Below are 15,428 nucleotides of genomic sequence, written 5' to 3' on the forward strand. Positions count from 1 at the left end.
TATTGGATCTAAACCTACATTGTGCAAGTTTTATGTGACCCCAACAGGTAGATAAGAGAGTATCATGCTCGAGAGGGAACATGGATTGCATCATCAGCGCAAAAGAGGACACCACAATGCTCAAACTCCCCTTCGGAATGGTTACCGTACCCTTGGTGGATGAGGTCACCCCGAATCTATCAACATCCCAAGTCTCATCCTCCACTTTTACCAACCACTACCTCAAGAAACCTCTTAACACTACACAACCTTCTCCCCTCGCCTTACATCGATAACATTCTTCTAAGCATTCCAAAGAAGCTTCTTTACTAGAACACTGCTAGGCTATCTATAGCCAGCTGTGTGGCGATGAGGTACTACAAGACACCGTGTGGTACATTATTTCTTGTTGGGCATTCTCTGGGGCATGCCTTAGGTACAGAGGCTGATCTGGGATTTTTTTTTCGACGGGGACTAACGGTGCAAAGTGGCTTGGAAGGCATCATCATTATAGCGGTGGACTGCGGTGGACTAGTAGAGAGTTGTCGACACCCATTTTGTCTTGCATCCCCTCCCTTGGAGACAAAAGTGTGCGGTGGATCTTCATGCAGGCATGTTCGGCGCTCGCTCTCACATTGCCTGGGGAGCCCTCTCCACTGGGGTCTCACTCGATTCCTAGGAGAGTGGGCCAACTTCAACAAAGGCTCCTCCAAGAAATGTAGATCAGACACCTTGGAGAGCCACTTACCCTCGCCATAAACACAACCATCTCCCCCAACTGGCAGACTCCTCTTTAGGATCTTTCCTTCTCGCGATGGCTCGGAGCCTTCACCCACCACCACATCTCCTCCCTTGGCAGTCCTTGGTCCAGATGGGAGCCCACACTCGTTTTCTCAATGGCCATCAAGGTCGACTAACTCTCTCACCCTTTGAGGACTTTATCGGCAGATCACTTCAGAGGGTGAGGACTCTTGGCTTCTTCCACGGTCATCGTTGGCGCATTCTCAAACGCTTCCTCTGACAGATAGCCCATCGCAAACTTGTTGTCGACACTTGGTCGGCATCATGCACACATTGTAGCCACCCCGTGGAGTCACAACAGCCTTGCCTTTTGGGATTGTCCCAAGGCATAGCAAGTCTGTCTCTGATGTGGGCTGCTCCGCACGTTCACTTGGGGAGCGATAGCCTAGGCGATAAGAGTCTTGACAATCACCCTCCAAATCTTGATTGAAGCATCTACCTCACTCCCAACACTCTCTCAACATTTTGACTCACTGCTCGTTTCCCTTCTTCTAGTTCTCTATTGTCAACCATGTTTTTTCGTAGCAATATCGAGAATGAATCATCAATAATATGAGCTCTAAAAACATAGTCTGCTTCTCCATAAACAACGTAGCTTAGCTATAATCAAGATTAGCCATAAAAATACTTAGTAAGCTTACAAGAAGACTCGAGTTTTCATTTGGCCGAATAACTTTCTCAACTTTTACGTAATATAATTTATGTATAATTTGCTGGCATTGGTCATAATCAATTTAACATGGCATGAACTCTATGCTCTTATTATATTCACATTACGTCTCTTCGAGCACTTTAGGACCCTAAAATCTCAGAGGGAGTTTTCCAAATTAGATTATATCTAGTGGTGAGGTACAGGCCTGCAACTTGCAAAGACTAACTCTTTTGGTCTTTCACCAGAATATAGATTGGATGAACTCTGCTCTCTCAAAGAAGTCAGTGCAATATCTTTACTCTTGGTTTTTCGAGGTTATCAGTGAGGAAGACCAATTAGGTAACACCTTCTCTTTCATCATATTCTTGACTTTCTCAACCAGGTATGCTACAAATATTGAGAGTTATGATTCACAGAGGCACTTTAACCTTTGCATTAGACAATTTTCTTTATTATTCTCCAATATGGATTACAGATTGAGGCATCCGCTTGACAAAGAGTTCCACATGGTTGTTTCACCCTTTGCATATGAGAGAATTGGTGGATTTTTTTTTTTTTTTCTAGAGCATAGAGATCCTTGATCCATGTAGGCTCTCAAAGACAGCTTCGATTTTGAAGTATTGATTATCGGATAACTTTTTTTAGTGCTTTGATCCAAGAGTTCTAGTGTGTATTATCTAAATAAGGTTTTGTTTACAAATTTTCAAACATGCTTTATATGGCTCGTCATTTTTGAGGGATCGTGCCCTTCAAGAAGGCCCGATCTACATTGTCATTTATCATACGGAATTTAGCTTCCTTTGGACACCTCCTGCAAAGGTTGTATATCCTCCACCACAAGAGGCGCTGGTGGAAGTCTTAAGATGTTGCATTGCAACAGCTAAATAAAGGGCCAGCTCTATCCTTGGCTATTACTAGACATTTGCATCCAAAATCTGGGCTTTGTAGGTGGGATCTTGCCTGAGTGGTTAACCCAGTTCCCACCCTACCCAAGACCTTTTGAGGAATAATGCACTGGATAGACCTGTTGTGATAATGAAATACGTGCCCTTTTGCATCAAGAGGGGCACCCCAGCTATTGAAGATTTAGTTGTACAGTAAGAAAGACTGGTTTCTTCCCCTCTTGGTGTGCCAAGCCATTGCTGATGGGCACGTACTTTCTTCTTCCCTTTTTGGACTGCTAAGCCATAGCTGATAGGAGCTTGTACTATAGCTCAGCTTTTGCTGAGCTGAAATCAAGCTGAAATCAGATCATTTTTGTATAATGACATCTATAAAATCTATTTTTCCTCTCAGCTCGAGGATTTAAACCCCCACTGGTCTGGTTCTGCAGTGCACTGTAGTCTCCCCCATTCACTTTATCAAAATTTGAGCTTCTCTTTTGTTAGAAGACTCACAAAGCACGGCAGGGAAGTAGACAAAAGTGCTTGATTATAGCCCTGAATGATCAGACAGATCAAGGGCTCAAATGGCTGATTCACATTGACCTCCCATCACCGAGCTATTAGGCCCCAAAATGTCATATTGTTCATATACGCGAGTTCGATTCTCAGCCCACCATTGCTCTGCCTGTGTTTCACTGTACTTTTTCCGACTGCATTAAAAAAAGCACCATCAAAGACAACTTCAAAGAAAGACCTATTCTTGAGACTGATAGATGACATCAAAAGGACCATTGGGTTGAATCGGCGGGTGTTTACACTGTTAGCTCAGATCCTAACACCTACCCAACTCTATGGAGGCACTATCACACGCACAATGCACAGGCGCACAAGGTAGCACAACTGTATAGTAAAATCCTAAAGATGAGAAGAGGTTACAAACCTGAATCGTACACGTTTCAAATCTTTGCTACCACCAGGTAGGGTGATGAATGTGATATAAACCCCAGGATCATCTTGCTCCACCCATTCTGTCTCTACATGGTGCCCATTAGGTGTAGATGCAATCATAGCCAATTTGACATGGTCTCCAAACTGCCCTAATCTGGGTGTGGATTGATGCACTGGGAATCGTGGTGGGATACTTCGAGCTCCATTAGGTGTTGAATAGGGGCGTGTTGCACCGTTTGCTTCCATTTCATGGATAATGTGGACAGTTTGACTTGAGTTCTTTTGAAAGTCAAGCACCTGTACTCCATTTTCTCGCACTCTTGCATACCTTGATACTGTCAATGCCATGGGAGCAGTAAGAGCAGCAAGTTGAGGCGCAAGAGATGCTTCATCTCCATTATGGGCATATATCCTGTTGGGCATCTTGCATGTCATATCCTTCAACTGCACAGGGATCAATGGTCAGATACAGGTCTAAAAAGCCTACACAATAGCAATCACCTTGAATTGTATCAAAAGCCATAAAGAACGCGCTCTAAGGTCTGATAGGCCCCTGACACTTTGTACCACCAAATCAACAAGTCGGTCACTAAAAAAGCTCCTCCAATGTGAATATGGAATCCCTTATCATCTTGGATGATATCACCAGGAGAAGATATGGATGATATCACCAGGAGAAGATACAACACTTTCATGCCCTATCAAAGAAAGAGTTAGAGATAACAGATCTTGGATTCATAAATTACTGCCTAGGGATTAAGGTCCGGCAGAAGTCAAATAGCATCTTCATCTCACAGGTGACAGAAGAGATACGTTAAAGAGTTACTGAGCATTTGACATGACTGATTGGTGTGCACCTAGATGCAGCCAATGTATGTTGGAGATTTTGATTTGAATGGAAGAGGTCGGATTGAACCTGATGGCAAGAGGGCAGGAACAGATGGGTAATTGGAAAGCAAGATCTGGCTAAAAAAGGTAAGAGAGAGCCCACCTGGCAGAGAGCACAAGGTAAAGCTGCTTAGTCAACACGTCACAAATTTGGCCTGCCTCACCAGCATATTAAAGATCAGTTGGCTGCAGCTCACTAACAGCTGACTAAGAGGTGGCAATTGCAGGGCCATTAAAAGATACAAACCCCCACCCTCCCCCCCCCCCCCCCCCCTCTGCTGGCCGCAAAAAATAAAGTTTCAAACACCCATTTTTTCAATAACAGCTCTTCTTTCCTTTCCTTATCTGGCAGCAAAGTTTAGCAGCCATCCCAGCCCTCTTCTTTGCCAGGGCACACAAGTGTAGAAAAAATTTGCTATCGTTGTTAGCATTCTGCAAGCTTTTTTCTTACATTCACTTGCATTTTAACCATTAGCTTTTCATTGATCGCTACAAAATCCACCGTGCAACTATCAAAAGTTGAAAAAAGTGCAACAACATGTCCACTAGCATTTAAGAAAACAAACAACATACTATGTGAAGCCTCAAGGTTCCATTCTATTGGTACATCAAAATTTAATGAGGAGCTACCAAACCTGTAATGTAAGGGACTTTATAACTTCTTTTGCAGCTCTACATTTGGCAGCTTCCCCTCCTGCTAAAGACTTCCCCGCTTCAATTTCTTTAACTGCATGATGTAGTTCATTTTCTTGGCATTGATGATGCTGTTTCAGAGTTTCTACCTGTTCACATGTAACCAGCGTGTTGAGAGATCATTTCACGGAGTTCCTAAAGCAGGTTTTCTTCACCCCAAATTAGTAAATGAGGTTCAACATTGATTACATAGACCTTGTCCTTAAGATAGCAAGCATTAAGTGCTTTGGCCAAGTGTGATTTGGGTCTTTCCCTCCATGGCAGAAACCAAAGGTAGATTTCATGTAATGCCGATTTCTTTGATCATTGAGAGAGGAGAGGCAGGATGTGCCCTGTCAGGCTACACTAAAGACTCAAATGTCAACTAGATGTACTGTATATTGCCTGCACTGAATGATGTTACCTAACTTGTAAATCAATCGGCTAGATCTACTAGGTACTAAACTATGCTATGCAAGTTCACTTTACTTGAAAGTAAATCATGCAAGCTTACTTTTCCCCAAAAGAAAATCATGCAAGTTAGTTAACTCAAAAGAAAAGAATGTAAAGTAAACTTTTTCTCATCTTTTAGCTACACGAGTTGCTCTTTCAATTATAGCCATTCTTGTTGATCCAAAAGTCTAGCTCAAACCTCTCCCTACCACAACTTTTCATGAGCAATAACCTCCACACCTTCTCTTCATCTAGGCGCCTCCTTCTAGGCTGAATACAACTCTATAAATTCAGATTTCCAGCCTCATTTAAACACACTTCTTGGCCTTTGTTTATTGCTCTATCTAGTGCACTTTATAAATTATAGAATATTTTTCCAGCCATACCAAAGAAGCTGGCTGAATTCTGATTTTCAAAATTGAATGTCTCCATTCAAGCTAGAAGAAGAAGAAGAAGACTATTCCCAAAGATTGAAGTTGTGGAAGAATCATCTTGGCTCCGGTTGCTACTATTTCTATGTGGGAGAACCCTTGGGAAGTGATGGGCATTCTCCTAAGGCTGATTTTCAGCCACTAGGTGGTACCGTGGTTGATCTTATTGAAGTTAAGCTACATTAGCAGAAATCGGCATTGCTGGGCAATCTTGGTAAGGGTGTTGGGCACCATATTACTAGCTTGTAGTTGGGCTACTTGTTGGCAAGTATAGTTTTTTGTAAATTGTTTTCATGTTCAATCATTTTGGAAGAAACGATGGTGTATGGCTGGGCCAAGCCACCTGTTTTATGTATTTGTGAAATTCTTACTTCCTTAAGGCAATACATATCCTTCAAGGGGGGGGGGGGGGGGTGGGAAGGGGGGGGGACCAGCGCATCTTCTGGTCCCTAGTGTAGTATCATTTCTTTTCAGTATTTCCAAATTGTATAATCAATTGTTATGGCTATGTATGTGGGATAGTGATCAAAGGATGATAATCTTGTGTTTTCAATACTAAATTCTATATAACCATGCTCCCGTTTGTGACAGTGGTATCAGTGCTTCGGTTCTCTTACTTTGCATAAATCTTTTTATGATACTGGATAAGACCATGGAGGCGTCATTATCCGTGAGGGAAGGTTGGGATTCTAAGGTATCCCTCGTCATATTGTCACACTCCGAAAGGAGGTACCAACGGTTTTGGTGGCAGTGAGCGTGTTTGAAAGACCTTGGGACCCTCCTGTACTTGTAGGGGCACTGTTGTACCCTTGCGGTCTATTCCATATCATATTTAGACGCAAGTAGAGACTGGCCTTGGATATACAGAATTGCGTTGCAAGCAAAGCATTGTTTTGGACAGCTTTGACAGTATTTTTGACATTGTTGTACCCTTGCTCTGCTAAGGGAAGGGCAACTCCAACAGCCATCATGAGCAATTCTCCACATCACAATGAGATTATGTTATAGCAACTACAGTCCGAAGTGGTTGAATTAAAGTCTATATTGGCCATCCCAGAAATTCAGCATACTCTTAAGTCTCTGAAGAAGAGGCATAGAGAACCAACACTTCATGCATCTCAAGAAGCTTCTTCAAGATCCCATACCCGCTCTCACTCTCATGCCCATAACCATTCTCCTTCACCTAACCACAGTTCTTTTCCTCGTAAAAGTCATTCTCGCCATCATAAAAGCCCTGCTAAACCCAAAGCCCGTTCTCCTTCTCCCACTGAAAAGTCCTCAAAGTGATTGAAGACTTTCAAGGCTGGGGATAAAGATGTTAAGTTTGAATCTTATAATAGGAAACGAGATATTACTAAAGCTCTTTCCTTTACTACACAGTTTGAGGTTGCATTTGTGAATGGCAATTTTACTGAGAAGTCTAAACTTCATCATGTGGGCATGTATTTGAAGGATACGGCTAGCAATTGGTTGGCTGGCCAAGATTCTTGAGAACAAGAATCCAAAGTCTTAGGAAGCCTTTAAAATTCAGTTTTATGAGTAATTTCTTCCTCCTAACTTTGAGAAAGATGTAAAGAAAGAGTGGAATTGGTGTCACAAAAAGAGCATGAAAGTGTGTCTGCAATTACAGCACATGGAGTCAGCAATTATTGCCAAAAGTTTGCATTCAAAGGGCACCCCCAGAAAGCAAAGTTTAGTTCGTACAAAGCTAAACAGAGGTAAAATCAAGAGCTGTCCAAGGGTGGACAGCAAGCTAGAAGTGGAGAAAGAGAGCAAAAGAAGAAGGGGTTTGACAAAAAGAAGCCAAGGGGTAGGAACAAATCAAACCGCCTTAGTTCTGAGCAACTTAAGGAGTACTGAGAGCAAGGTAAATGCTTCCAATGTGGTAGCAAAGATCACATGAAGAGGGAATGTCCTGAACTTGTTAATGATGAAGGCACCCATATGACCCCACCCTCTTTTAATGCATTACCAGATGTGCAAGGTAATACCTCAGCTAATCCAAATAGCCACACTTCGTTAAAGGCTTGGAGTAAATTGCAAGACAAGAATGCTTTGTTTTTGTTTGATCCAGGTTCTACTAACAATTCCATTTCTATTGAGATGACAGAAACACTTAAATTGCATCCTGAGCAATTGGGATTGAGTATGCATGCAGAGTCTGCTTTTGAAGGATTGAATGCACATGTAACGTTAGTGGTTGGCAAGCTTCGCATTCAAATTGGCAACTACGGTGATCATGAGTTCCTCATAGGTCCCACTTTTTTGGGATATGATGTTTTACTTGGCATGCCTTGGTATTTTCGAATGCTTCCAGTACCAGACTTTAAAAAGAAGACGCTTACCTTTACTCATAAGGGCAAGCAATATTCATGCAGGCACTACCGGTGCAACTATCCTTGTTGTAGGCCATATTGCCATTAAAAAGCAAATAAAGAAGTCTATTTATTCGTATTTGGTCTTTGTCAAAGAGCAAATTACATCTAAAGATGAAAGCATGTCTCATCTAGAGACTAGGACAGATTTTTTATATCATTATGAAGATTGTTTTGCAGATGCCTTGCCTGGACAACTTCCCCCACAGCGTCTACAGGATCATTGCATTGATTTGATTCCTGGGAGCTCACCTCTAAATCAGTCCCCTTTTAGGGTGAATGCAAGCCAACAAGAAGAAATCATGACACAAGTCAATGATCTTCTTAAGAAGGGATGGGTACAACCCAGCTCATCATCTTATTGCTCACCCATTTTGTTGGTACAAAAAAAAAGATGATTCATATAGAATGTGCATTGACTACAAGGCCTTGAATAAGATAACCATCAAAAATCGGTTTCCAGAACCGAGAATCGATAATATCTTGGATAAACTCCAAGAGATATCTGTTTTCAGCCGCATTATTATCTTGTATAAACTCCAAGGGGCATCTGTTTTCAGTCTCCAAATAAGAGTAGCTCCTCAAGATATACACAAAAAATCTCGGACTACATTTGGATTGTGTGAGTATTTAGTGATGCCTCTTGGTCTTACTAATGCTCTTGCTACTTTTCACCGCATGATGAATCGTATTTTCAGAAATCACAGAATGTTTACAGGAGTTTTCTTTGATGATGTGGTAGTTTTCTCCAAGTTCAAGGAGGAACACAAGCACCATTTGGCTCTTGTTTTTTAAGAGCTCCACAAGCATAAACTTTATATTAATCCCAAAAAGAGTTTTTGGCTGAAATTCATTACCTTGGCCATATTGTTTCTAAAGGCGATGTACACATGGACCTTGCCAAGATTCAAGCTATTGTTGATTGGCCGGACTTGACTTTTGTGCATGAAGTCAAAAGCTTTCTTGGTTTATGTCCATATTATCGCAAGGTCATTAAGCATTTTGCTCTTTTGGCTAGTCCATAGCCACTTCACAAGAGACTAGCCTCATCGCCAACAACTTCCATGAGTCTCACAACCGCAATCTCAGCGCCAACCGATGTGAAGAAGTGTCCCACTCCGTCCGCTTCATTCAAAAAGAAAACTCCACCAAGACAACCAAATTCAAGATATCTTAATGGTATCAAAATGTGGGTGGAGAAGCAGTAACTTGTAGCCCAAGGCTACTATGAAGACACCAATCCAATTTGGGTGCCTCAATCATCAAAGCCTCTTTCTCAACGCAACACTCAGAGACCAAGGAAAACTAAAACTACTCCACAACAACGTCCACAACAACGTCGATGCGAGTTCCTCAAAGAACTCCGGCAACTCAATAAGTGTGGATACCAAAAAGATTATTGCAAGCACAAAGGTACACCAAGGTAATACCAAAGCTTAGATTCCCAAGCGTATCAAAAGGTTCCCTCAGCATGCACAAAGAAAGAAACCTCAGCACCAAAAGCATCAGCCACCAATTTATAATGTTTTCATCAAAGATGGGTACCTGCGCACGTGCTTCAACAACAAGGATACTATGATGGTAATCCCGTCATATGGTTGCCAAAATCGAACAAAGTGAATATCTCACCGCCGACTACAACCCTAAAAGCTTCACCTAAGATTCGACAAGAATGGAGGCCCAAGCAACACCAAGCAAACCACTCAACCCCTCTTGTGCATTCAACACCTACACAAGAGGTTGTGTGTTCAACCAAGCCCAATGGTAACCAACCAGAAGCTGTACCTACCGCCTCAACAACACTTGAACCACAAACTCAAGAATCAATTCCCACGTCTGCAATCAACGGAGACTTATGAGTGCATCAAAGACAAACTCACAATGCTCTTTTCACCCCTTTGGATGTGAAGCATAAGTACAGATGCTACGCGACAGACATAAGAGCCTATTCTCTCAAAAAGGAGAGTAGCCACAAGAACCTATTGTTCGCAAGGTGGTAGCCAACCAAAAAGAAAAAAACACAAAAAAAATAAAAATAAATAAAAACAAGGAAAAAAAAAAGAAAAAAAAATACACACAAGAGAGTCACACATATGGCCTTCAATATCACATGCAACTCCCAACGATCTTCAATAGCCAATACATTTTTGTTAAGCTTATACCCGTAATGGTCCTATGGAATACTTATGGTGATTTCCACTTCAAGAGCGTGTGGTAGTAAGTTAGGATGAAGTCCCAAGTGATGTACTTCATGTATATATTATGAGAGTAGTCATTGTAATAGCATTAGACCTCTTATGAGCCTAAAGTGCCCGGCCGGTCACAGTTTAAGTGAGTGTGAACACTTATGGCCATGTATATAAGTGAATCTCTCTCATAATACAAGGACTCTTCCATTGTGCAATTGAGTCTTGCTCTTGCTAATCCCTCTCTCTAATGCATGCTAGTGAGTGTGTGTTGAGTGATGTGAGGTGAGAGAAGGGACGAGTACACGTAGTGCAACGCGGCGGTGTGACAACGCTCACAGGAGACGCGGTGCAATTGCTTCTCAAGGAGTTGTAGAGCTTGGAGACCTCAAGGGTTACGAGCTCGGCCATTGGAAAGATCCTCGCGACAGTTGCGGTTCACCGGGTAATCTCTTGTTGGATGTGTTTCAAGGAGGGTTAGAGTGAACCATAACAGTATGCTAGGTGTATCTACGAGATCCTGGCTGCAAAGAAGCATGTTAGGCATTTGATGGATCTTGGAGAACCAAATGCAATACATAATGCCATGGACATTTCATGGATCTTGGAGAGCCAAATGCCATAGCTTTTGTAAATTTCAAATACATGTAAATAGATGGGGTTTCTTCCAAAATATGTGTGTAAAATGCATACATCTGTATGCATGGCTTATTTTTATTTGTGTGTATTGTTTTGTTTGCCTTGACAATGCCTGGATTTTATTGCATGAGAAGCTCATGGATCTGGGGACGCCTGGATTACACGCATGGGTTGTAACGTATGCCTTCAGTTAACTTGTATTGATGGATTTGTACAAGATTGATTCATATTTTGAAGGCAACCCACTCTTATGCGGGTTTTATATATCCATGCATTCATGCATGCATGACAAATTATCTAAGTATGATTGATAATCATCTACTCCATGATGAGAAACCCCCATGCATGCAATATGCATGGTCAGAAACCCCCATGCATGTGACATGCATGGTTAGAAACCCGCATGCATGCGACATGCATGGCCAGAAACCCCCATGCATGCAACATGGAAGTTTTTTCAACTACATGCATGCATCATGCAATGCTTTATCTTTTCATGCACCTAAAAATGTGCTCTGCAAGTTCACTTTACTTGAAAGTAAATCATGCAAGCTTACTTTTCCCCAAAAGAAAATCATGCAAGTTAGTTAACTCAAAAGAAAAGAATGTAAAGTAAACTTTTTCTCATCTTTTAGCTTCACGAGTTGCTCTTTCAACTATAGCCATTCTTGTTGATCCAAAAGTCTAGCTCAAACCTCTCCCTACCACAACTTTTCATGAGCAATAGCCTCCACTCACGCCTCCTCCTAGGCTGAATACAACTCTATAAATTCAGATTTCCAGCCTCATTTCAATACACTTCTTGGCCTTTGTTTATTGCTCTATCTAGTGCACTTATTATAGCGTATTTTTCGAGCCATACCATAGTGTTTTTCTCTCTCCAAAACACTAAGAAGCTGGCTGAATTCTGATTTTCAGAATTGAAAGTCTCCATTCAAGCTAGAAGAAGAAGAAGAAGACTATTTCCAAAGATTGAAGCTGAGGAAAAATCATCTTGGCTCCGGTTGCTACTATTTCTATGCAGGAGAACCCTTGGGAAGAGATAGGCATTCTACTAAGGCTGATTTTCAGCCACTAGGTGGTTGATCTTATTGAAGTTAAGCTACATTTGCAGAAATCAGGATTGTTGGGCAATCTTGGTGAAGGGTGCTAGGCACCATATTGCTAGCTTGTAGCTGGGCTACTTGTGGGCAAGTATAGTTTTTTGTAAATTGTTTTAATGTTCAATCATTTTGGAAGAAACGGTGGTGTATGGCTGGGCCAAGCCACCCGTTTTATGTACTTGTGAAATTCTTACTCCCTTAAGGCAATATATATCCTTCAAGGTGGGGGTGGAGGGGCGGCGGGGACCAGCGTATCTCTTGGTCCCTACTGCAGTATCATTTCTTTTCAGTATTTCCAAATTGTATAATCAATTGTTATGGCTGTGTGGGATATGGCAGTGATCAAAGGATGATAATCTTGTGATTTCAGTACTAAATTCTGTATAACCATGCTCACGTTTGTAACACTGCGATGCCACTAATGAGCTCCCACTGTTGGTCGGGGGTCCAAGGTATCGGTGGTAGTGGTGATGAACTGAAAATGGGTAAGCTGAAGCGTGAGACCCTCGCCAGCCTGCTCATTGAGCCCTGATGAGTCCAGAAAGTTTCTCTGCCTGGGGGGAGGGGGGTGTGTGCAGCTGCCTGAAGTGAATTCATGAGCCGATGGGCCGAGCCAAGCTGGAGCTCAAGTGGCTCCAGAAGATATGAGTGTGGGCTCCCAAGGGTTGGCCAGAAGGGACACAAAGGAGGGCATTTCAAATCAGAGGCTGTCTCAGGTGTTCCTCGACACAAGGAGGCCAAATCAGAGGCTGTCTCAGGTGTTCCTTGACACAAGGGGACTCACTAGAAGAGTGCTGACCAAAGAATGTCCCAGGCTCGGAAGAGACTAGCTGCAAATTTAACCTCAAAAGAGGTAAAAATTTTGTGGAGAGAAACCTCCGAAAAAGATTACCACATGGTAACCAGGCGTACCTAGTTGGCCACCACCACTCTCCCTACCAAGGAGAGTCAAGCGGAGCTCCAGTACAAAAGCTTTTGGTCAATACTCAAGAGAACGAGAGCAATCCACGACTCTTGAGACATGTCAAAACCCACCTGACATCCAAGGTAGCGCTCCTATACAAGAACTTGAGATAGAGTTCAAACACAAACTTTCTCAAACTAATTAAAACACTGAGCATTCCTTCTGTCATATGGCAACACTCAACATATGATAAGAGGGAGAAAACAGCATTAAAAAGATCTTCACATATAGCTTTTACCTGATTTTGTAGCTTCAATACTTCTTCGCTCAGTGCTCTATTCGTCTCCTTCAGCTCATTCATCATAAAATCCTGGCATGAAAACCCAATGCTTGTTAGACCTAAGATTGTAGAACGAGGTGGACTAGGAGGTCGTGAAAGTGCTAGGCTAGGCCTGTCAGTGCTTCTCAGGGATGCAGTTGATATTGGTGTCATTGAAGCCTTGACAAGCGCGCAGTTCGGCTCAAACACTGAAGGTGCACTCACAGGACCCCAAGGAAATATATCAGTGGGAACTGGGGATACGCGCCTGAGGGATTCATGCTTTTTGCTTTGTTTTGCAAGAATTTTCACATCAAATTGTTTTGAATGTTCAAGAAGGGGAAGTCTTGGTGTTAGCAGCCGGGCCCTGTTGCTTTTTACTTCTGATTTGTCCGTCCTTCCTTTGATTTCTAGTGAATGCTGCCCTAACATGCCCTTTCTAGCTGTTCCTAGCTGGCCTAGAGCACCAGCTTCGGCTGCAGCCTTTATCTTAACATAGCAGGCATCACATACACGATAAGGTTTCTTAGGGTTGGGAGCTAATTTTGCCCTTGTGACCTTTTTAATGCTGCATGTGTGACAAAAACCATGCCCGCAGTTGTAGCAATTGTGCCGCTTTCTTGTAAGCACGAAGGGCATTCGACATCCTGAGCACATTGACTGGTCTGCACCTGTAAACAATTTATGCAAGCAAATAGCTGCCGTGAAGCTCGACCCACAAGCAATACTCTTTACTGGTTTGTCTTTCAAGGCCTCTACTCTTGTTGGACTGTGATAGTCTAGGACATCCCCATGCCCGAGCCTCCCATTTGCACCCTTCCCCCAAGTGTAAACATCTGTTCTAGATGTGAGGACAGCAACATGGTGAGCCCCACATGCTATTTCCTCTACAAATGCCTCCAAAAGCTTGCCTTCTACAAGGCCTGGAGTTTGCCCTTTTGCAAGAGGGTCCCCCAGCTGTCCATATATTGAGCTTCCCATGGTGTAAACTTGCCCTGATGTTGTTAGAGCAACAGTAAGGCTATGCCCACAAGCAACCTGATGGAAGTCATAATCTACAAGCGCTGCAACACAAGTTGGAATGAACTTTGTCTCCTTCCCCCCATGTCCCAAGCGCCCCTTGTCACCATCTCCCCATGTGAAAAGTTTCCCTGAAGCGCAAGTACTACTACCAGAGTAGCTCAGGATGACCTCGACCACAGCAGCACAGTGCCACATTCCACATGCCACCTTGATAGTCTTCAAGCCCTTCAAGGACTCAAGTTCTCTTGGAAGTGATGAACTTGACTTGTCCCCATGGCCAAGAACACCAAAAGTCCCTTCACCAAATGTAAACAACTGCCCCGACGAGGTTATAAAAGCTGTATGCCAAGGCCCACAAGCAACACTGGCAACTCGTATTCCTTCAGGCAGTGTAACTCTTCGAGGCACCCAATGACTGACATCATTGCCATGCCCAAGAAGACCAAGACCCCGGCTGCCATTACCCCATGTGAAAAGGTCGCCAGTCGATGTAACAGCACAAGTATGATTATCACCGCAAGCTACAAGTTCAGCATTTGAGCATGCCAAAGCTTCCACGAGCTGTGGCTGAGGCACATCAGCATTAATTCCATGTCCAAGCCTACCCCCTGACTCCTCTCCCCAGCAGAAAACCTCTCCTTGTCTGTTAACCAAAGCAGCATGCTTACTACCACATGCAATGTTCTGTACATCTAACATTACAGCTGACTCCAGATGTTTGGGCAGGAAAGAATCCATCTGAGACCCCACCATAGCTCCAACTCGTATCCCACCCCCCAAGATTCCATCTCCAATTCCTTCTCCCCACATGTATACATCACCTAATTCATCACCATAATCTTGGACAGAGCCCTGGCTTGAGGAGCTAATCACACTAGAAAGGCTTACCCTAAATCCCTCTAACACATTATCTTTATTCTGTATCTTAAAATTCTCTGAATCTACTTCTGAATCAACAAAATGCAGTGATTCCCCCAATGAACAATTATTTGGGTATCTCTTCCTTGAGTCAATCGAGTATATGGCGGTAGCTGAGGAATGTTTATCCAAATTAGAGTGTGGAGAGCTTCCACAGAGACTATACGGCCTGTATGTATCCAAATAATCCTGCAAAATGCAGGCCAGGTTAATCACCCAGTAACCATGCTACCTGATTGGTCCTAGGTAAGAA

The 15,428-nt window shown here is 42.9% G+C and overlaps 1 protein-coding gene across 2 annotated transcripts in view; it reads right to left on the reverse strand.

Moving 5' to 3' along the window:
- Window positions 1-2,080: 2,080 nt before the first annotated feature.
- LOC147610437 (PH, RCC1 and FYVE domains-containing protein 1-like) overlaps window positions 2,081-15,428 on the reverse strand; it is a 78,139-nt gene continuing 64,791 nt past the window's right edge. For both annotated transcript variants that reach the window (XM_086786504.1, XM_086786503.1), the window contains exons 6-9: window positions 13,214-15,364; window positions 4,788-4,934; window positions 3,257-3,708; window positions 2,081-3,026 (exon numbers count right to left, since the gene is read on the reverse strand). In XM_086786504.1, the coding sequence (XP_086642630.1) occupies window positions 2,897-3,026; window positions 3,257-3,708; window positions 4,788-4,934; window positions 13,214-15,364 (2,880 nt within the window). In that variant the 3' untranslated portion in view covers window positions 2,081-2,896. The remainder of the gene's footprint in view (window positions 3,027-3,256; window positions 3,709-4,787; window positions 4,935-13,213; window positions 15,365-15,428) is intronic.

The sequence above is a fragment of the Cibotium barometz genome, chromosome 49 (assembly GCF_041138505.1).
Source record: "Cibotium barometz isolate CiBa-2024 chromosome 49, ASM4113850v1, whole genome shotgun sequence".
NCBI lineage: Eukaryota > Viridiplantae > Streptophyta > Polypodiopsida > Cyatheales > Cibotiaceae > Cibotium > Cibotium barometz.